Source organism: Hippoglossus hippoglossus, chromosome 11 (assembly GCF_009819705.1).
Source record: "Hippoglossus hippoglossus isolate fHipHip1 chromosome 11, fHipHip1.pri, whole genome shotgun sequence".
NCBI classification, from domain to species: Eukaryota; Metazoa; Chordata; class Actinopteri; order Pleuronectiformes; family Pleuronectidae; genus Hippoglossus; species Hippoglossus hippoglossus.
This window is the reverse complement of record NC_047161.1, coordinates 11383151-11405127: the sequence shown is the minus strand read 5'-3', so window position 1 is coordinate 11405127 and position 21977 is coordinate 11383151. Positions and strand designations below refer to the sequence as shown.

The following is a 21977-nucleotide window of genomic DNA, read 5'->3' as shown; positions in this document are numbered from 1 at the left end:
CCTCCATACTGCTCCTGAGGTGTCATTCAAGTGTCTGTAAGCCCCGACATTCAAATTCGACTCGAAATAGCGTCATTTACACCATGTTTTTAGTTTAGTTGTTATCCTCCTCTGGAACCGTGTTCAACGGTGAGTAGATAATGAGTGAATTTTCATTTCCCGGTGAACTATCCCTTTGAATGTGCACCTTCCTGAATCAGAATCTGTGCATGGATGTTGAACATGTATTTTGGCCCCTCTGTGTGAATTGGGGCCCCTTCATGGCCCCTGATCTGGAGAAACCCTGAAACCGCCACTGAGTAAAAAAAAAAAACACAAACATAGTAATTTGGCAACATTGTACCTCATAAATCTACTACATAAGTATCCAGTTAATGTATAGTAAACATGGCATAATGATGATGCGTGGTGAGGTGTGATCCGTCCCTGTGCGGATGAGCTCATGGAGCAGTGAGTCCGGCTTTGTGCGGGACGTCGGACCACGCCCCGGCCGCGGCGTGCTCTCTGTGGGTCGCTCTGTGCACCAGGCTCTGCTAGGCTAGCACCACGGCTGCTACATCCGGGCGCTCCGACTCGCTGTTTCCAAGCCCTGCGAAGATGGCGACGTCAGGGAGGAGTGCGTTATTATCCTCCACCTCAGCCGGACCCAAGAGCTCACTGGAGAGCTCCAACCCGGAGGAGGATGACGGACAGGATCTCTGGTGGGCGATGCGGGATTTGTTTTGAATACAGCGGGTCGGTTGTGCGCGGAGCGGCGGGGCAGTGTGTAGCCGCAGAGGGTCTATTGTGCTGCGGGGATGAGGATGGGTTTGACAGCTAGCGCGCTAGCGGGGCTGTAGCTTAGCATCAGCACCACACTGCCTCGGCTCCGGTGACACAGCAGCGGCGGCGGCGGCACTAGCCTCGTTAGCTGCTGCCACCCGGTTGTTTGTTTTGTCTGTTAATGAACGAACGGGCAGGTCGTGTTTGTAACGGGGCTCCTCTGTCCGCAGGTCCACCATCCTGAGTGAGGTGTCAACCCATTCAAGATCGAAGCTACCGTCTGGGAAAAATGTCCTGGTCATGGGTGGGTATCTGTCTGTCTGTGTGTGTGTCTGTGTGTGAGTGACTGTGCGGGGTTAGCTAGTAGGCATCGTCAGCCGGTGATCGTGTCACCCTGCTGGGCTTGAACACTCCTCGGTAGCTGAGCTAGCATGCTCCCCCGGGCTGATGCTGCTTTTGTGTCCGAACAGGTAGCTGGTGCATCGGCTAGCAGAGGGCGGGGGGAGACAGGTGCATTTGTTTTTTGAGCACACACACACAAACAAACACACACTACATCAGCATCATCTTCTGAGAGTGTCGGGCCCCTCTGAAGCACTGCAAGTCATTCTAGCATCCAGCCATGCTAGCAGCAACAGCTAGGTGCAGGTGATGCTGAGGAGACGAGACAAACCATCGCTCTGTTGTTTGAACGAGGAGGAGGGGGGGGCAAGCGGCCATTGAAGCTGAGAGACGGTGCCTCCCTGTCTCGTGCGCACACACACACTTGCACACACACAATGTCTACACATCCGCCCGGGATAATCCGCAGCCTGCCACCCATTCTAGCTAATCGGCGAGTCGGGTGCCATTAGTTTGTAATGCAGTCCACGACAACATCCCACTGAGCTCATGCTGCACAGAGTCCACACTGTCTGTGGGTTCATGGGACACAGCTCAAGAAAGGATGCACCTTGTAGCCTCCACAGTAATAGAGGAGTGCTGTCTGAGGTTAGCAGTAATACTGGGACAAATGCAAATGCAATACTCTGCAAGGAGATGCATAATATATGAGGGCTACATGCTTTGTTTATGGTCACAAGGACAGAGATTATATATGCAATGTGCATTTTTGCTCATTGATGTCAAACATTTCCCTGTTGCAGCTGCTCTGCCTCACGTGACAGTAAACTGAATATATTTTATATGTTGGACAGTTCAGCCAAAATTATCTATTTTAAATTCTCACCTTACGCTTAAGGAAACTGTGAAGCTCTCACTGTATAAAACAAATCATGCCTAAATATACAGATTCATCAGTAAATAAAATAACCTTAGATTTTAGCCCAATTTTTGTGCAATTTAACTTTTGCGAGGTGTATATATTAACCCTGCATTTATTAACCTTATAGTGTGCAACTAGTCCATTTTATAGAATGATAGAGAACAGGAAAAATTGTACAGAAGTGGTGTGATGTGTTGACTGTGAGTTTGCCACCTAACATGCTTTTGCAAAAAATGTTATGCTTTGCACATTTACAATATATAAACTGAAATCTTCAATGGTTGAAATACTGAACTGCAATATTATTATTCTCTTTTATCATAGTAGGGAGGCATGATTGATCCACTCTATGATATTGACTGATTTTCTGTGCATGTGTTTTTAGGTGAGGTGGGATCGGGGAAGACCACCTTGGTTGCAAAACTACAGGGGGTTGAAGAGTTCATGAAAGGGCGTGGCCTGGAATACCTCTACTTCAGTGTCCATGACGACGACATTGATGGTAACCAGTGACCCCATGCAGTTCATGAAATAAATGACCACATCCATGTGTAATTCTCTTTGCATCATTACAGAGTAAATAGAGTACTGGTTGGTACCGAACTGTGTATTTACCTGAATGTATTTTCTGCGCGTTTAGATCAAACTAGGTGTAATGCCTGGGTGTTAGATGGAGACCTTTACCACAAAGGTCTACAGGGAGTAGCCGTGCCAGTGGACTCCATCAGCAACACGTTGCTGCTGATAACGGTTGACATGTCACGGCCGTGGAACGCCCTCGACTCTCTCCAGAAGTGGGCTGCCGTCGCTAGGGAACACGTCGACAAACTCCGGGTCGCCCCGGAAACGCTGCGGGAGCTGGAGCAAAGACGTGAGTCATACTGACAGCAGTCAGAGTAACTGGTAGATTAAGTATCAAACCAAGTACAACACAGTGTGTTTTTGCAAGAGCTATGAAAAATAAGTTCTCAGATAAGCAGCTTATTTATCAAAGAATTTAAAACTACAAGACCACACCCTTGGGTTTTGTCTTTGGCGGGTCAGTTAATGCTACTTAACATTGCTTGTGTTCATTGCGCTCATTGTGTCGTTTGTGTGTGTGAAGTTGTAAAACAGTTCCAGGAGTACACAGAGCCCGGCAGTGGGGAGGATGGTACCCCGCAGAGGAGGAGTGATGAGGAGGAGAGTGTGCTGTTGCCGTTAGGAGACAACACACTCACACACAACCTGGGCATTCCAGTGGTGGTGGTCTGCACCAAGGTACACACATTTACTACTATAAACATTGCTTTAACATACTATACCTTTTTTAAATATGAGAATATATGATCCTCTACTGTATTAGTATCTGTTAGGAATCATCTACTGTCGCACATTTACCTCTGATGCCTCCTTCCCTGTCCTCAGTGTGACGCTATCAGCACTTTGGAAAAGGAGCACGACTACAGAGATGAACACTTGGACTTCATCCAGTCCCACGTCAGGAGTTTTTGTCTGCAGTGTATCCTTCACCAAATCAACATTTACTCACAGCTGCTTCTTTGGGCTGGTGTGAGCTATACAATGCTGAAACATAAAAAAGATTACTGTCACACAGATTTAAACTACAGTATTTATGTACTGGGGCAGCTGACTATGTAAATGGTCAGAAATTTGGACCAGGTGATAATTTTGATAAAGGTCACAGATCACCCAGTTGAAATCGTTTTTCAGAATAATTCCATCAGTCAATGCTGAGTGGAAACCTTATTACATTTTCAGTGGTTATTGTGTTTTAAAATGAGTCAAGGTTGTACACTGCCTTAGTTAGTCTCTGTAATTGCAGCACTTAGTCTAAGCCAGAATCAGTTTTTCTCTTGTACTTCGGTTACTAAAGATCTTTTATCACTGTGGCGTTAGTTTGACTTCCATTTGTTTAAGCTCCCGTAATTAGAAATTGCGATGTTGAAAATGTCCTTGACCGTTGTGTCAGACGGTGCATCTCTGGTTTACACGTCGGTGAAGGAGATGAAGAACTTGGACATCCTCTACAAATATCTGGTCCACAGACTCTACGGCTTTCCCTTCCACAGCCCCGCACAAGTGGTGGAAAGAGATGCCGTCTTCATGTAAGTGTTTGTGTGTGTGTGTGCGTCCGTCGAAGGTATACGGAGCCATTTGTATTTGGTTTGTAACTCTCTCTGTCCTCTGCCAGTCCATCAGGTTGGGACAATGAGAAAAAGATTGCCATACTTCACGAGAACTTCCAGACAGTAAAATCAGAAGACAGCTTTGAGGAAGTAGTAGTCAAACCACCAGTCAGAAAGGTACGGGCTCCCGCTGAACATAACGTAACTTGAAAAACTTCCTTTACACAAACTAATGATATCATACATCAGTGTACAGCCAGTGCAGTAACCTTGACCCAATATACCTGCAGAGATCATGACACATTTATCTAATCTAATTGATTTGCTCTAGTAGAGCTTTTAAGAAAAGGTGGACGTGAAGAAGACTCTATGAAAAATACTTGTTTTTCCTCCCCTCTCATCAGATTGTACACGAAAAGGAAATCCAAGCAGAAGACGACCAAGTATTCCTGGTAAAACTGCAGGTCAGAAAACCTTTCAGTTGTGTTAATGCCAGTTGGTTTGCTGCTTGTGGGAGCTGACTTGAGATTCTTGATATGCCAATTAAGTACTAATTGGAGTGAGTGTGTGTATTGTGCTCTAATTTGCAGTCGCTGCTCGCCAAACAGCCGGCGGTGACAGCAGGGCGTCCTGTGGTGAGCGTCCCTTTTTATTCTAGTTTTGGCTCATAAGATAAAGTTAACCTCCCTCCAGTGCTGATATGTGTGAAATAATCTGTCGTTTGCAGGATACTACGAGCAGAGCACCCACCGGTTCTCCCAGGACGAGTAATCGCTCGGCAGCGGCCAACGTAGCGAACACCATGCCACAGTCAGGTTCGCCATTCCGTCACTGCACAGAACCATACATCACCACTGTTCAGTCATTGTTTAGTTTATTTTACACAACATAAATACATAATTGAAATGTAAATGTATATGTACATGTCGGATGTGGTAGAAATCAGTAATGGCTTATATGAAAACCTCACCCAAATAAGATTAAACACAAAACATACAAAGTCCTCAATACAGGTCATATATAAGTATAAAAGAGAAAATTTGACTAATCTAATAATGAGTTTCCGTAGCAACAATATTTTGCACTTGTTGTGTGTCCGTATACATGTGTGTGTGTTTTAACTCTGCTTCTTGTGTCCTGCAGGTCAGACCAGTGAGGGTGTGTTGGCCAACTTCTTTAACAGTCTACTGACAAAGAAGGCAGGGACAGGGGGTCCCGGGACGCCGGGTGGTGGCAACAACACTCCAGGAACCGTACGCAAGTCAGGTGAGAACACACACATGCACTTAAGGACATGCTGTTACAGTGCTCTGGTTCTAAAGGATAGAGCAAAACTGCTTTTTTATTATAATTTTTATTATCATTCATCCTGGTTTGAGGATTTAATTCCATTTTCACTCTTCATCCTTCATCTTGTTTTTGGTTTTCACCTCCTCTGTCTCCCATAACACACATGACCACATGGAGGAAGACTCAATACATGATCTGAGTGCATGGATCAGCCGCACAGTCCACACACCATTCATCATTTCTAAACCTGTTTTTAACATTGTGACTCAATTTTGTTACACTCATCGTCAATGCTGTGGATTTCCACTATTAACATCATCCATAATGTGTGTGTGTGTGTATGTGCACTAGTCAGAGGATGCTGGCCACGTTAAGGTGTGTGTGAGAGAGAGACACTCCTCATTTGTTATTGCTTGTGTATGTCACTTCATTCTCAGACGCATCCATTCATCCCTCTCCCATCCCCTCCCACCCCGAGCCTCCAACTTTCTCCAGCACCTGAGAAGGAACAAAGCTGGGATCAATCCTCCTGTATCACAAAATTCTAGGACAAGAACTGGCCTGAGGACTATAAATGATGTTGGTTTGTTTATATATACTGATGCAATATACAGATAAAGGAGGAAAATGCACAGCTGAGTCAGAAACTTATCCTTAGGACTAACGTAGTGGTGCAGGAGATGATCCCACTGTTATTTTTAATTACATTAAAATGTGCCTTCATTTTGTTTTCAGAAAAGCTGTTGGTTCTTTTTAACTTAAAATGTTTTTATTGTACCTTCTTGCTAATAGGTGTTTGCAAATGACATTACAGTCGTTTCTCAGGGTCTTGTAAAACAGAAAGGCATGTTGATAATGACAAGTTGATCCATAACAGTTGTATTGGTCTCCTTTCAGTGGCCAGATCTGCCACTTCAGTGGTGATAGAAGATGCCAGTTATCACCATAATGATTCCTACATTTCGTCCCTGATCTTTCCCCTTCTCATACACCACCTCCGTTTTACTCCCCTATATTTTATTTATTGATTGTTCTTTTCGTTTGGCATGTTGCATTGCATTTCTTGTAACTAACATCTGTCTTGAGCATTGCACATGGTTGTTAATAAGGCTGGGCAGTAATGGGGGAAATTATGATGCATTCAAACATATTGGCTATAAAAATGTGTACAACCCGTTACACATTTTCTATGAAATGGCTGAATATCTACCATATTTTATTTAAAAGCCTACAAAAAGCAGCATTAGAGACATGATAATACAAACTTTTTTTAAATTACTCAGTGTTTAGAAAAAAAATAAAGCTTGAAGCGTGGCCCGAGGACCGACAGTGCGAAGGCCCTATTGAAATTGGTCCGATTATTAAATGTTGTGTTTTGAACTTGATATCTACACAGTCTGTAGTTTCCACACTGATGTAGAAATACAACATAGAAACCTGAATAGAACTTTGCTGCTTACTGACAAAATTTCTGGGTAATTAAGATAATTTCCTCTCATTGCAATAAGAGGAGAAATTATAGTTAAGTTATGACTGAAGTATTTTCAGTGCAATAAAAACAAAAACATGATTATGAGAATTTGTCTATTTGCAGCACCTTTCTAGAAGGTATGAGACAATAAAATGTATATTACTGCATTTACATAAGTGATACTAAGGCTGATGTTTCCATTTTGCCATGTAGTCTTTCTGTTCCCCTGCACCAAATTTCCCGCACTCATAGATATCAGTTCCCTAAATATGTTTGATCAAGGTCCTTGTATTAATCCCTGGGAAATTGGTGAAAATGTCAAAAAACGCCATATCTCACTGTGTTAAATTAAGTGCAAAAGAAATCCTGCATTGTCTCTTTGTCTGGATCCGAACCAAAATTGAATGGGGTCTTTCATGTTGGAAGTTTTGTGGAAATCTGTTGAGTAGTTCATGACAAAACATGGGAGCAAAAAAAATAAGCCCCTGTCCTAATGACACAACATCGACTTTAATCAATTATTCACATTTCACCTAGATCTTATTTTAACCATGTGTTCAATGTGCTCATTGCATCGTGCCGTAATGACTCACTGATACACCGGATAAAAGCTTCTTGGCCTCTGAGTTACTTTCCTCTGAGATGTTGTACTAATTTAAATGTCCGTCTGTATCTACCCACACTTGATGCAGGTTCCAAGCTGGGCCTGAGCGACGTACAGGCGGAACTCGACCGCATATCCAGCCGGGAGACGGACTCAGACTTACCCAATGCCAACGACACCCCTGCCACCGACGGCCAGGACACATGAAGACTAACACGTTTCACCCTGCTCTCCTCCTCCTCCCCCTCAGTCACCCTTCACCTCCCGTGTCTTTCCTCCCTCCAGCCTCAGCACCTTCTCCATTACAAAGTTGTGGCGGAGAAGAAGGGAAGTAGGGGATTCGGAGGGATGGGCACATCGGGTTTTTTCTCCCCCATCCTCTTTCACTTTCTCCTCAAGATGAAGACCTCACCCTCTCTTCTGCCTGCATCTTCCTACGCACCTCATTCTCCTTCCCCTCCCTATTTCTCTTCTCTTCTCTTCTCTTCTCTTCCTGGCTGTTAAACTGAGGGCGAGTATTTGTTACTGTTACGACTGTCTGTTACATGAGAGTGAATGGCTATGGGGGACCAATGGGATGGTGGTGTGGAGGTTGGGATGGGAAGAAGTGAGGGGCGGGCTGGACAAGATTGATTGCAAGAATGAAAGCAATTTATCCATCCATTTATTGTGATGGTACAGTTAGTGTTTTTACTGTAGGAACTGCTGAAGAGCGCATGTTGAAGAAACTGCACTTAGGTACTATAGGGATGATTGTGTGGTTGTGTGTATCATGTGTGTGGGGCAGTCACGCTTGGCCAGAGGAAGAGATTGAGAACTAAAAAATATGCCTGTAACAAAATTGCAAACAGTCTTTTTGTTTTTTAGATGAAGGGACAAACATACCAGTATTTGTGCGTGTGTGCTTGTGTGAGTGAATGAGAGAGAATGAATGAAGCGTATTAAGAAAGTTAAGTTACTTCAACCTAGACCTGTATTTTTTGGCTGTTTGCATTTCAACAAAGAGGCAACAAAAAAAAAAACTTCATGACTATGCTCTTACACTACAGCCTCTTAAAAACAGTGCACACTCTATTATTACAGCAGCCATGTCTGTTGGACTACACAAACCAAACCTGACAAATAAAATATACCACAAAATCAAAGTTCACCCTGGAGCACTCGTCCTGTGTAGACGGCACCAAAGGTCCATCATGGCACGCAGCTCTACGATTGGTCAAACTTCCCCTCTTGGTAAATGTACTGCTCAAACCTGTAGATAACGGATGGTGCACTGAATAGATTAGGTGGGTGGGTGGGTAGCTGAGCTTTATTTGTACATAAAGAAGCACTAGTGATTCAGTTCCATAGTTACTGGGGGCAGGTTTGTGGGTGGGCAAAAGGGGGTCAGAACACAGGAGGGTCACATTAAGAATGTACAGTCATTGTCTCGCTGATTGGTCCTGTTATTTCAGAGCTCTGTGTTGGCGTTTGTATAATCAGATCTGTTAACCAGTCAAATAAAAAGGTGTATTTATTCGGATTCATCCACCCAGCCTCTCTTGGTTTCATTCCTCCTCTACTCGCTCTAAAAAATAAAAAAAAAAAGGGACTAATTACGGATGGATGAAAACAGGCTGCGGCTGAGGATCCTCCAGCTGCATGACTTGGGTTTGAGTCCTTGTTGGTAAGCATCCACCTGCTGAAGTGCCGTATGCAAAACACCGAATTAACACCAGGACATTTTGAAGTTATTTGCGTTTGGAGCGTCTGATATGCAAAATGTATCCAAAGAGCAGACTGCAGATGATGGATAAAAAGAGTTGAAATACAGCAAGCAGGTGGTGTTGAGGTGAAAATGAGTTGTGAACACTGTCTTCTTCCTCAGGCAGAACAAAATGCTAATGCAGGGTACCACACTGAAGTAGCAAAGTAAAAACTAGAATGGCACTCAGTGGAGCGCATACCTCAGGCCCAACATTCCCCTTAGATTCATGCAAGCTGCACCAAAGTTGTAACACTCATAGATATAAGTCTCCTAAACATCCCCGATTTGTTTCCCCTCAAGATCCATGAATTATTCTCTGGGAAATCAGTGAAAAATAGTTTAAAAAAAATAGTATGTTAAAGATCATCAAAAAAGGACCCATGTCCCATCGTTCACCAAAGCCGTCTTCAGACATGAACTCCAGAAAATGTCCAAACAATTAGGTCCAGACACTATCCAGAGTTTTTCTTTCACATATCAAGAACACAACAGGAGATTGTTCCAGTCAGGCGGGTTCAACGCAACAAGAAAAACTCCAAAGATCGTCCAGAGCAGCTGACTTGGACTCTCACATTTGCAGCCATCTGGAAAATCTCTGGAAAATGTCTAGAGTTCAGTGCATGTCTGAAATCAGCTCAGTTTTCAATGAACATCCATTCTGTAGTTTCTGCATAATTCTGCTGACAAGCGAGCAAAACCATAGGGGATAAAACTACCTTCTTGGAAAACACTTAAAATAGTGTTTTTAATAGTTTTTTGTTTGGGAAGATTCTCAGTTGTCCAGTTCATGGTTATTCAAGATGGGCTGGATGAGGGTAACTGACCTGAAGATGTGTCACCGCTCATCTTTTTTGGAGACTCTTTGTGGTTTTGATTCAATTAAATTAACACTTCTTTCAAATGTTTTTTATGTTTTTCATCCATTGTTGGTGAGGGCATACTCACCAGCACCAAACATAACTTGCATTGATGAGCCTCACCATGAAAGTATTTACCTCAGGGCGATTGCATTGTAAGTTGTTACCTTTTTTTGTTCATCCTCTGTGGACTCTGGCTGCTGAATTGGCTAGTTCTCATCTCAAACTGCCCTGAGCAAGAGAAGCATCAATATATCACATCTTCAAGTATGATAAATGTGAGTTAGAGGACCATCTCTTAGAATCAATAACTAACTATATGTATGTATATATAAGTGTGATTTGCAGACATACAGTAGTTGTTCTGCATATTGTCTTTTATTATATTGTCTTGTTCTGCAAATTGTCTTTTCTTTTTTCCATGCTGTTTCTACCATCACTCATGTAAATGAAATACATGTGCTCCTCTCGTCACCACAGAGGGAAACAGTGGATTACCGTCAAATGATTTAATTCGAAGCCTTTGATGTTAGTCCCAATTACTGGCTAAAAGCAGTTCTGAAATAAATGAAATCACCTTTGATGTCGGATTTTTTGTATACCTGTGCAAATATCTTTTACTAGCCTTCTGCATGTGTTGGTCACACTTTCATATGAAATATAAAATGTTTCATCTGGTACAATAAATGATCATAAGTCCCCTTGCACAGTAACAATATGCTCTCTAATCACACTATGGACTTTGACCTTTTCCGGCCTATTGCATGTGTGAGGCGCATGAACACTATACTGTGCGTGAGAACTATTTTCTGTTTGATTGTTTCCATATCAGAGCTTATCAATACATTTTCTTTCAGTAAAACCATATTAACAAGTCAAATTAATCCTTTCTATCAGTTATTTGTGACGCGTGTGTGTGTGTGTGTAATGCGGCTGAAGAACAGTGGATGCTCAAGTACACACGTGCAGTACAAGTGAATGTTACACATCAGACTGGTTATTCTGGCATCTGCACTGCAATTAGATAACAACTTGCCTATCAATAGATGCACACAGCAAAAATGCATCATGAGTATATCTGAGTTTACTGCAGCTTTCTATTAGTTATTGGACTTTAGTTACTCACAGTTGTATTGATCGGTTCATGTGACGATAAAAACGATCAAATGCCATTTATACAAGAATCATGTTATTGTGGCCATGGCATGTTTTTCAACGTTTTTAAGATGGACAATTTATATGTTAGGGGATCAAATTATGGGTTGTATATATAACATGATAAAATCATATTTCCTACTACATGGTATAGTCTGAAGTCTATATATTTGTGTTCTTCCTGCAGCTGATCACTTGGAAATTAATTCAAATGTAAACTCTGTGGCAGCTTTTGAAAATAGATGAGATTAGAGATGGTTGAGAAGCAACACTCTCGTTTGCCTGATGATGATTTAATTAACTATGATAAATAAAAGAATATAGTTCTGTTTGTGGTCCCGTGCAAACTGCATGTTAATGAAACCCCTTCGTTTCTCAGCAGCTCATGAATCACATTCCTCTCTAATGAATGCACCTCGCCCCCCCTCACCACCACCACCACCACCATCAGAGCAGCGAGTGTCCCGCATCTTTTCGTGAAAAATCACAAACAACTGAAGCGATCGGCTGCTGTTCAGATAAAAACGTGTAAATGTGCAGATGCAGCAGCAGAAATAATAGTTCCGAGGCTACAACTTTGTTTAAAATGGCGCCCTATTTTTTCCTAGTGCGGCAGAATACTGTGTTTTCTCCCCCACGCCATCTTGATGTTCGATCGCGCAGGCGGAAGCAACATCTTCGGCGGCGCAGCGGCGGGTGTGGTTCGGACTCTCACGGGTGGTTCACCTAGCAGCTCGGAGCTCGTTTTCAGCCGAGAGAAAAAGAGACAATCTCCCCGACACGAACCACGGAGGAGCCGCTCGACTCTGGTAAGGACACCGCGTTCCCTGCGGCCACGGTGCAACACGCGAGCATCGTGGTAATGTGTGGTTTTATCACAGAAAAGCCTCTTTGCCGAGGGAGGGGGGGGCTCCGGTGGGGTTTTTTCTGATCTGGCTGGTAGCACAGCAGGTTTTTCTACGGTGGCGCTTGGATCTACTTTTCATACGTTCTTGGCTAGCCTGGCTAATCAGCCCAGAATTAAACATTTGTGAGGTTTGCTTTTGAAAGTCGCGAATCCAACGATGCGCTGACTTCTGGCTGCCACCTCCGCTAATACCGACTGTACCACAGGGCGAGTGTTGGGGATTTTAATCCGGTGGGTGAAGCTCTGAACAGTGTTTGTTTATGTTAGCTAGCGAGCTAACTAGCGGAGAGAGGAGGGGGGGTTAGCTACGCACGTTATGCTAGCTGAGCGAGCTTTTCTCAAGGTAAAGCTAGCCAACCTGTTAGCTAAGATGGCTAACCCGTGCTAGCGCTGTTCGGTGTTAAATCATATGTCATAAAAAAAAATACTTGGTGGATGTAACCTTTGTGGCCAGGGAGTTGGTTCGGGTTTTCACAGGCGGCTCGTAGTCCGAGGCACCCGGGAGAGGAGGAGTCATGGAAGTGATTGCGGGGCGGAGGGGAAGAGTTTCTCTCGTTGGAAACCCAAGCTGCGGGGTCGGAACTTGGCCGTGGCATGGGGGGGAGGGGGAGAAATATGCCTTTGATGTTCTTTGCTGCTGAATGGTGAATTGTGTTCGTGCGGGGCCTGGAAATACCCACCGCTCTGCTCTGCCCGCTCTCTCTCTCGGGCTGGAGGTGGAGGCTTCGGTATTTCCCCCCTCACGGCTACGTTCGCTGGAGCCAAACAAGCAGAGGGAGCTGGCTCAGGTAGCGGCGGCAGCAGCAGAACGTCTTATTACCGGGGACCACGTAGGAAGAGAGAGGGGAAAAAAACACCGCACCAACGAAAACCGCCACTTTGGCAAAAAGAAGAAGAAGTCAAGTCTGAGTTCTTCTCACTTCTCCTGTGGACTTGTTTTTCTTTTTTTACAGACATATCTGCTGTGCGGGCTGAGGGCAGGCAAGAACAATGGCTACCCAGTGTGAGTATGAAAAACTTCGCGATCTTCTACTTTCCTGTGGATTAGTTTGGTGTCAACTCAAATATTAGCCTTCATCGTTTTTTTACGACCGTGCGTGAGCAAATAAAATGCCGTGAGCCTCGAGGCCCTGTGGAAAATAAAAGGAAAATGGGAGCCAGGTGAGCACATGTCACAGTATCCCCCCCAAGTGATTGTAATCCGATATCTTTTATGTGTAAGTTTTATCCTTACATAAAAGAAACGTGTTTGAAGGATAGTGAGTTGAATTAATGTTTACATATTTTTTTTTTAAGTTATAGAAGAATGCAAAGTTTTCGTTTGCTCTTTTGTTGTGTTCAAACTGTTCTGAGGGGACTTCATTCTCACTCTGATTTCATGTCCCTCTCCATTTCCCTGCTGCCTAACAACCACCTTTTTAATTAATCAATAAATTAGATCCATTCCTACATCTCCTTTCATCAATGACTTTTTTAATTTCCTAATATTTTAGGAGATTGTTAAATCCTGTAAGATTAGGGGTAAAAAAAAACATCTGGCTAAAAGTCAGAAATGAAATTATACAATACTCTTTATCTATTATTCCTCATGTTTCACGCTTTTATTTTGTAGCTGATTTGATGGAGTTGGACATGGCAATGGGGGACAGTAAAATTGCTGTGAGCCAGTGGCAGCAGCAGTCCTACCTGGATTCAGGAATCCAGTCTGGCGTTACCACCAGTGCACCATCTCTCAGTGGCAAGGGGAACCCTGATGCCGAGGAGGACGATCCAAGTCTCTATGATTGGGAATTCAACCCACCCTTCACTCCTGAGGCCCCAGGTACCTGAGATACTTATACATATCATGATATTTGCAGCATCATAGATACTGTGGAATAAGCACAGAAGACAGAATCTGTGGTAAATTTCGGTAATTTCATAATGTTGTCTTATTTTCAGACATTGAGGGTTATGCCATGACTCGGGCCCAGCGTGTACGTGCTGCCATGTTCCCTGAGACCTTGGAGGAGGGCATTCAGATCCCACCCACCCAGCTGGATGCAGCCCACCCAACAGCAGTGCAGCGCCTCGCAGAGCCCTCTCAGATGCTGAAACATGCTGTCGTCAACCTCATTAACTATCAAGATGATGCTGAGCTGGCCACTCGTGCCATCCCAGAGCTTACTAAACTGCTCAACGATGAGGACCAGGTACGTGTAGAAATTTGTGAATTGTCTCATTAACACAAACAATCCAAAATGTCAAAGTGATGCCTGCCGAGTAACTCATGGACCCCTAACAAATATTTTCTGTCTTAGGTTGTTGTGAATAAAGCAGCTGTAATGGTGCACCAGTTGTCAAAGAAGGAGGCATCGCGGCATGCCCTGATGCGCTCACCACAAATGGTATCGGCTGTTGTCCGTGCCATGCAGAACACTGGTGATGTGGAGACAGCTCGCTGCTCTGCTGGCACCTTGCACAACCTGTCTCACCATCGTGAGGGGCTCCTTGCAATCTTCAAGTCTGGAGGCATCCCTGCCCTAGTCAAGATGCTTGGGTAAGACACTGGAGAAATAGCGGGACTAATTCTCCTGAATATATTACAGGAACTAGTCAATGTGCTTTCAATTGAATGGATTAAAATAGTTGAAAACCTTGTCTGTAAGAAAGCGACACTAATACAATTTAACAGCCTTTAAATTCACTACATCCCACGAGCTATTAACTACTAAGATGTTTGTTTTAATCAATCATAAGTTGATTAATCAATGCTTTGATATAAGCTCCAGCATTATGCTCAAATAACCAACTCCTTCACCGACCAGCTTACTTCACAAAGAACAGCATACCTAGTTTAAAACTTTTATTCTTTGTAGTCACCTTTGAAAACCAAGACACGCACAGCCAAAACAGTTATCCTTTTAGCAAGTCGTGACTTGTTGGATGTCGCATGTGTGTTTGAATTTCCACCTGGAATCACATTACTACACTTCAAACGCAGAGAGCGTATGAGCTGCTACCTGATCCCTACATGAGTTTGAATGCAATTTAGATTGCTCACCTGAGTAGTAATTTTACCCTTTAAGTGTAGTAATTGTTTACATCGTAATGTCACTCAAAAGATTTCATCACATTTATTGTGTTTCTTTGTTGTGCTTTGAGAGCGCCTATACGTGTTTTTTTCCCTAAATGTCCGTTGTTCCTTGATTGTTAGTGCAGATGTGGCGTACAGGAAATGCAGTGGCTTAGTGCTCCAAAGTATCTGTATTGATTTAAAGATGTCTATACAGTGGTTTTATTGTCAGATGAGCAAGTCATTTCTTGAAGACACTATGGCAATGTATTTGATTTGTTGTTTACAGGTTTCATCATTTGTCTCAAATTTAACTTGGCACTGTTGAAATCCTGATGTGAAAAAATAAAAGACAGGGTTCAGTTTTTTTTGCTATTGAAGTACATCATGCATTCTCATTTCAGCAGTAAAAGGTAGCTAAAAGGCACTATAAGAAATTAGGAAACATTTTGACGTGCTATATTTGGATTTGAAAAAGGCTATTTCTTAAGAATGGCTATAAGCTGATGTGGAAGGGCTACTCACCAGATAGAAGTACCCCTGTTTCTCTGAGGACCAAATGTCTCAACTTCAAGCTGATTTTAATCCAACACTTTATGTGAAATCCAAGTTCAGCCAGAGTGTGACGGCCCTGCTGCACTCATGCATGTGTGTTTGGGTATTCGTTTCACATTCTTAGCTGATTGTGACCGAGCAAGCCTGTTATCTTCAACACTTCTTGATTTGGGGGGGGGGAAGGTTTTGTCTCGTCAAAAACACTGCAGCCTTATCATCAAGCAAGTATATGGTGTCTAAAAGTGATTGATGACTGTCATTCGCTGAGCTGAGTCTTGACAGAAACTGATTGTATACTAGTTTTATAAGATGATTTAACATTCTCATTATTTTATTCATTTTTCCAGCTCGCCAGTGGACAGCGTGTTGTTCTACGCCATTACCACGCTCCACAACCTGTTGTTGCATCAGGAAGGGGCCAAGATGGCGGTGCGTCTAGCTGGAGGACTGCAGAAGATGGTGGCCCTGTTGGCCAACACCAACGTCAAGTTCCTGGCAATCACTACTGACTGCCTGCAGATTCTGGCATATGGCAACCAGGAAAGCAAGGTATTGGAACACTTTTTTAAGATTCCATTTAAATTTTGTAATTCGCCAAGTTCATCAAGGTTTGTATGTCCCTAACGTGTCTGCTTTAAGTACTTGGCTGTTTGTAAAATATACAAACAAAAACATGTCTTGATTTGTTTTTTTAGCTGATCATTCTAGCCAGCGGTGGCCCCCAAGCCCTGGTCAACATCATGAGAACATTCACATATGAGAAACTGCTGTGGACCACGAGCAGAGTGCTCAAGGTGCTCTCTGTTTGCTCAAGCAACAAGCCTGCCATCGTCGAGGCTGGTACGTACAGAAATAAAATGCAAATACTTAACAGTGACCTTACTCCTTACAGTAAACTGAGGATGTATTACAGATTTTGTACTTGTTGTTTGCGAATGTGATAAAATGGCTCCGATGTAATTGTTTGTGTCCCTTGGACTTTGTGTGTAGGTGGCATGCAGGCCTTGGGGCTTCACCTGACAGACCCCAGCCAGCGTCTGGTCCAGAACTGCCTCTGGACTTTGAGGAATCTTTCAGATGCTGCCACTAAACAGGTACATTATGAGTTAAATGTCTGTGATCACAAATGCTAACAACATATGATGCACAGGTTCAGTGTTTACAACTGCTCATTCATCAATGTGCTGATAGTGTAACAAAAATCCATTATTTTGTTTTAATAAATCAATATGAAAAATGACTGAGAATGCATGCAATCTTCCCTTTTCTTATTTCTGATCCTGCTGCCCCATCCTCTGCTCATCAGGAGGGAATGGAGGGTCTTCTGGGGACCCTGGTCCAGCTGCTGGGCAGTGATGACATCAATGTTGTGACATGTGCTGCTGGCATCCTCTCCAACCTGACCTGTAACAACTACAGTAACAAACTTATGGTCTGCCAGGTAAGTTTTACTGTTAATATCTGTATGTAGATGATTGTGTGTTTTGATTAAACATTTTGGTCTAGTTATTTTTTTTTTTTAATAACTTATGATCCGATTGAACTCATCTCTTCAGGTTGGAGGAATTGAGGCTCTGGTGCGAACAGTGCTTCGGGCTGGCGACAGGGAGGACATCACAGAGCCAGCAGTCTGTGCCCTTCGCCACCTGACCTCCCGCCACCAGGATGCTGAGATGGCCCAGAACGCTGTGCGCCTTCATTACGGCTTGCCTGTGGTGGTCAAACTCCTGCACCCTCCATCCCATTGGCCACTAATCAAGGTCAGTTCCCATCTCCGTTTCTCTTCACCTGCACTTTTCCCCCCAGACTAATTATAATGTTCAATCAACTTTGCATATGCTGACGTCATTGGATATATTTTCAACCAACATGTGTCATTTTTCTCCTATCTAGGCCACAGTTGGTCTGATCCGGAACCTTGCTCTGTGCCCAGCCAACCACAGTGCTCTGCGGGAGCAGGGAGCCATCCCCCGCCTGGTCCAACTGCTCGTCCGGGCTCACCAGGACACCCAGAGGCGCACCAGCATGGGAGGCAACCAGCAGCAGTTTGTGGTACGTAACCAGGCCAACAATCCCTCAGATTGTCTTTATTTGTACATTCAGAACTGACTTCCTTTTTCCTCACATATTACAGGAGGGTGTGCGTATGGAGGAAATCGTGGAAGGCTGCACGGGAGCTCTGCACATCCTGGCCCGGGACGTCCACAACAGAATTGTCATCAGAGGGCTCAACACCATTCCACTCTTTGTCCAGGTAAAACTAAACCCTCAAATGTTAAATCTTACGGACAACAAAAAACTTAAATCGACTACATATAAATGTCATTGCATTATTTTAACTATTTCCTTTCACACAATGTGTTGTTTTGTCTAAATCACATTTCTGCCTCTTGCAGTTACTTTACTCTCCAGTGGAGAATATCCAGCGTGTGGCAGCAGGTGTTCTGTGTGAACTGGCACAGGACAAAGAAGCTGCTGAGGCAATTGAAGCTGAAGGAGCCACTGCACCGCTTACTGAGCTGCTGCATTCCCGCAATGAGGGCGTTGGTGAGTAAACGTGCACATGTACAGACCACACACATTTCAGATTGTCAGAGCGAGTTACTTTACTTGTGTTGTGGTGCATTCTCTCCTTCAGCAACCTACGCTGCAGCTGTCCTGTTCCGCATGTCTGAGGACAAGCCCCAGGACTACAAGAAACGTCTGTCGGTGGAGCTGACCAGCTCTTTGTTCAGAACTGAGCCTATGGCGTGGAATGAGGTACACAGAATCATTTATAATCAAACTTCTACAGCCAGGGACAACATATCTCTCATATCAGGTTCTGAGTATAGTGTTAGTCTGCGGTCGAGGGCAACAAAGGTTCAGTGAATTTATCAAAACAAATTCCAGACTCGGATGTTCTTGGAGGCTTTTGCCGGCAGCACAACATATTGCAAAAATAATCACTAGAAGGATGATAACTGGTGCCTTGCATCTGCAATGCCATGGCCTCAGTATACACAATAAATTCTACATTCAATTTCACCTAAAATGTGATGTGTTTATCTAGATATCAAATAATATATATGGGGACATGTGATATTGTTCATCTATATAGTGTCTTCACACTGAAGAAGTAACCACAGTAGTAATTTCAAAATTGTATTGTAGCTACAGTATAGAATTGGTGAATAAAGCTGAGACAAAGACCTTCACCCCTACATATATGTTGACTTCTAACAGATTATACTCATCACTCTTTTGCCTTTTTTATAGACTGGAGACCTGGGACTGGATATGGGAGCTCAGGGGGACCCTCTGGCTTACAGGCAGGATGGTAAATAGCTTCTTTTTTTTATATATATATCTGATGAATTCCCTACTGTCATGCTCGCCTCTTGTAAATGTGATTTATCTCTCAAAGCATTTTTTACAAGCTGAAATAAAAACTGTCTGTGTGATGTGTATGTTTTGCAGCAGTTATTAAGGTTGTTGTTTGTTTCAGATGTAGCCTACAGGGCCTACCCATCAGCCTACGGCCAGGACACCCTGCTAGACCCCATGATGGAGGGCTCCGACTACCATGCTGACACTCTACCCGACCTGGGCCACCACACTGACCCGCTGCCGGACCTCGGCCACTCCCAGGACCTGATGGACAGCAACCAGCTGGCCTGGTTTGACACTGACCTGTAGAATTGGTGAGACAGACTTCCACAAAACTCTTATATAACTAGTTCACAGTGAAAACAAGTATCTATTTGACTGGCAGCACATTGACTTCATATTTCCGACCTGTGTTCTTTTGCAGTTGTATTCTGATAGAACCTGCATTGTGATTGGCCTCTATTGTCTGAAGCAGCATTATGATTGGCCTGTAGAGTTGTTGAAGGTAAAGAGAGGAATAAGTGGTCTTGGAAAGTGCCTGACACAAGAAAACAAAGAAGATGGTTGCCATGGGAATGTTAAAGCAAGTTGAAACAGGGGTAAGAAAGAAAGAAAGGGTTAAAGTATCAGATGTGGAATCGCACAATGGAGGTCTTGGAGCAGGTTACCTAATATGGATGAGTGCACATGAGGTGGATCTTAAGTTTGAAACACATGTTTTAGCCTTGCCTGTATTCTTATCAGTTTTTGTTTCTATTTTTCTTATTCTATTTTTTTATTTCTTTTTGTATTACTCATTCTCTGTTATGGTACTGACCCAGCTTGCCTTCACACTAGCCATCTTCATTTTCTCTTGCTAATCATTTGTAATTTTTTTTAACGTATATTACATGTAGTGTTAAGTTATAGTGATATTATACAATGTTCCTTTGGTTTATGGCCGAATGTGTAGAACACTAATAATCAGTTGAATTGTACTCTGACTTAAAGTGTAACATTGTGTAGTTTTTTTTATAATCTCAGAAATGGAGAATTATGCATTCTTAATATGTGCTTGTTTAAGCATAAAATATGTCAGTGTCACAAATGTTCTAAAGAGGGGTATGGGTGAAATTGAGGGAGGGTTGGGGATAAATCTAGAAGTGTTTTATATACAGTATCACTGGTAGGTTAACAACTATTTTGTATGCTATCTTTGGATGTCTGATAGAAAAGTCTTTAACGCTATCATTGGTGGTCAAATAAAACCCAGTTTTATGTGCTGTCAAGGGGTAGCTAGGTTGACGAAAAACAGTTGTAGTCCTGCTGTTCTTATTTTGGAGACGAGGTTATGACACGGCTGAACAATAAAATGGCATTTTATTTCATTTAGTCTCTGTCCTGTGTCTTCTGTTCATACGGTTGATGTCATACAAACATGTTTAAAGGATTATGAGAAAAAATAATTAAACCTACCATACATGAGTTTTAAATGAGGCAGAAAATTGTATAATGGATTAAAAAAACTGAGCTAAGAATGAAACCTTGCCAATACAAATGCTGAGTATTTGTTAAAGGAAGTTCAAGTTGTAATATATGAATCTTTGCTTTCCTGTTAACAGGGTTCCTGCGGGGTCTTAAAGTGTAAAATTCAATAATTGGAACTTTAAATAATTACATACACTACTTTAATACATTTAGGTTGATTTTTTTTTTTTTAAAGTTTTTTTATTATTATCTCAATGGTAACTAAACAGGATTTTTAGGAAATTTGAGAAATGTTTTGGTGGCTTGCAAAGTTTGTAATGTCTGTTGTAGTTCATTGTAATAAAACTACAAACATCACCATGGATCTTTAAATTGGTTTGGATGGATACCTACTGCTTCTGTAGTTTCAAGAGATAATGTCACGTTTTGAGGGTTATTCCCAACTAGGGCACTTCACTTATCTTAAATTATGGGTAAGTGTAAGTATGTCTGGGACATAGCTTGAAATAGATCTTCAATTTAATTCATTATAAACTTTAAAAGGTTTTAAAAAGACTTAAGTACAACTTATTAATATACCTGCAGAACCTCTGTATTAAGTACAATTGGTGGAGAGCAGACATAAAGATTGAGGTTGACAATTAAATAACTAGTTTCCTCTTTTGCTTTGTTATGAGAAATGGTTACAGGTGTAGTAGCCCTGAGTCCTGTTACGATTTCATGCAGATAATAAATCCTATTTAAAATACAACACTTTGTCAAAGATTAAACCTGTGGTCTCCAAACTTTTTGATGTCTCACATCACACAGCAGCGTCATGGTCACATTCAGATATCTTGAGTTAACAGCTCTGTCAGAACACTGATCTTACAGTTTCATTTCAATAAACGATCTGATAGCTGACAAAAAACAACCAAGAGAAGAGAGGTCAAAACCTTTTCGTCTTTCCACTGCAATTAATCATCTCATCAGTTTATCTGGTGTTCCTGTAAAGGAAGCACTAGGTGAAATTAGCTTCCCCAGCAGCAGCTACAACATTAACATGCTGCTTACACACTGATGCTATGATAATGATTTAAAGATTTAGCAGTCAGATGGACCAGACCTGTACTTTCACTTTAATTCTTAATGCTATTTTATTCATATTTGTGAGCCTTTGTGTATATGATGGGTTGTAATACTTGACAGTAGGGAGAACAGAGTATAACAATATCCACATACTTAAAAAGGAGTTGTTAAAGGTCCAGTGTGTAAGATTTAGGTGAAAGGGATCTATTGGCAGAAATATAAAATAATCTTGTATGTTTTCAGTAGTACGTTTCATCTAAATTGTATGAATTGTTTT

General features: G+C 42.5%; 2 protein-coding genes across 3 annotated transcripts; both read left to right on the top strand.

Moving 5' to 3' along the window:
* Positions 1 to 441: 441 nt before the first annotated feature.
* On the top strand, positions 442 to 9050 carry dync1li1 (dynein, cytoplasmic 1, light intermediate chain 1). Its single transcript, XM_034599355.1, has 13 exons — positions 442 to 701; positions 993 to 1066; positions 2412 to 2528; positions 2667 to 2897; positions 3132 to 3286; positions 3434 to 3527; positions 3999 to 4134; positions 4221 to 4332; positions 4560 to 4619; positions 4746 to 4790; positions 4883 to 4970; positions 5299 to 5421; positions 7609 to 9050. The coding sequence occupies exons 1-13, from the start codon at positions 598 to 600 to the stop codon at positions 7725 to 7727; spliced, it is 1458 nt and encodes a 485-aa protein (XP_034455246.1). The 5' UTR covers positions 442 to 597; the 3' UTR covers positions 7728 to 9050.
* Positions 9051 to 11909: 2859 nt separating this feature from the next.
* Positions 11910 to 20536, top strand: LOC117770355 (catenin beta-1-like). 2 transcript variants are annotated; one of them, XM_034599716.1, is made up of 17 exons: positions 11911 to 12088; positions 13140 to 13189; positions 13799 to 14008; positions 14128 to 14378; positions 14487 to 14725; positions 16144 to 16345; positions 16492 to 16636; positions 16787 to 16890; positions 17103 to 17237; positions 17353 to 17556; positions 17690 to 17848; positions 17931 to 18050; positions 18193 to 18343; positions 18435 to 18556; positions 19055 to 19115; positions 19284 to 19479; positions 19590 to 19717. In XM_034599716.1, the coding sequence occupies exons 2-16, from the start codon at positions 13177 to 13179 to the stop codon at positions 19472 to 19474; spliced, it is 2307 nt and encodes a 768-aa protein (XP_034455607.1). In that variant the 5' UTR covers positions 11911 to 12088; positions 13140 to 13176; the 3' UTR covers positions 19475 to 19479; positions 19590 to 19717. The 2 variants fall into 2 exon arrangements, with proteins under 2 accessions (XP_034455605.1, XP_034455607.1); XM_034599714.1 differs by having other exon boundaries at positions 11910 to 12088; positions 19284 to 20536.
* The last annotated feature ends 1441 nt before the right edge of the window (positions 20537 to 21977 follow it).

Excerpts from the sequence above, each read along its gene's own strand:
- dync1li1 (XM_034599355.1), top strand. The coding sequence starts at position 598 with ATGGCGACGTCAGGGAGGAGTGCGTTATTATCCTCCACCTCAGCCGGA. Across the intron at positions 2,529-2,666 it reads CCATGACGACGACATTGATG|ATCAAACTAGGTGTAATGCC; the intron begins GTAACCAGTGAC and ends CTGCGCGTTTAG. Across the intron at positions 4,620-4,745 it reads TATTCCTGGTAAAACTGCAG|TCGCTGCTCGCCAAACAGCC; the intron begins GTCAGAAAACCT and ends TCTAATTTGCAG.
- LOC117770355 (XM_034599714.1), top strand. Across the intron at positions 16,346-16,491 it reads ATGGCAACCAGGAAAGCAAG|CTGATCATTCTAGCCAGCGG; the intron begins GTATTGGAACAC and ends TTGTTTTTTTAG. Across the intron at positions 16,891-17,102 it reads CAGATGCTGCCACTAAACAG|GAGGGAATGGAGGGTCTTCT; the intron begins GTACATTATGAG and ends TCTGCTCATCAG.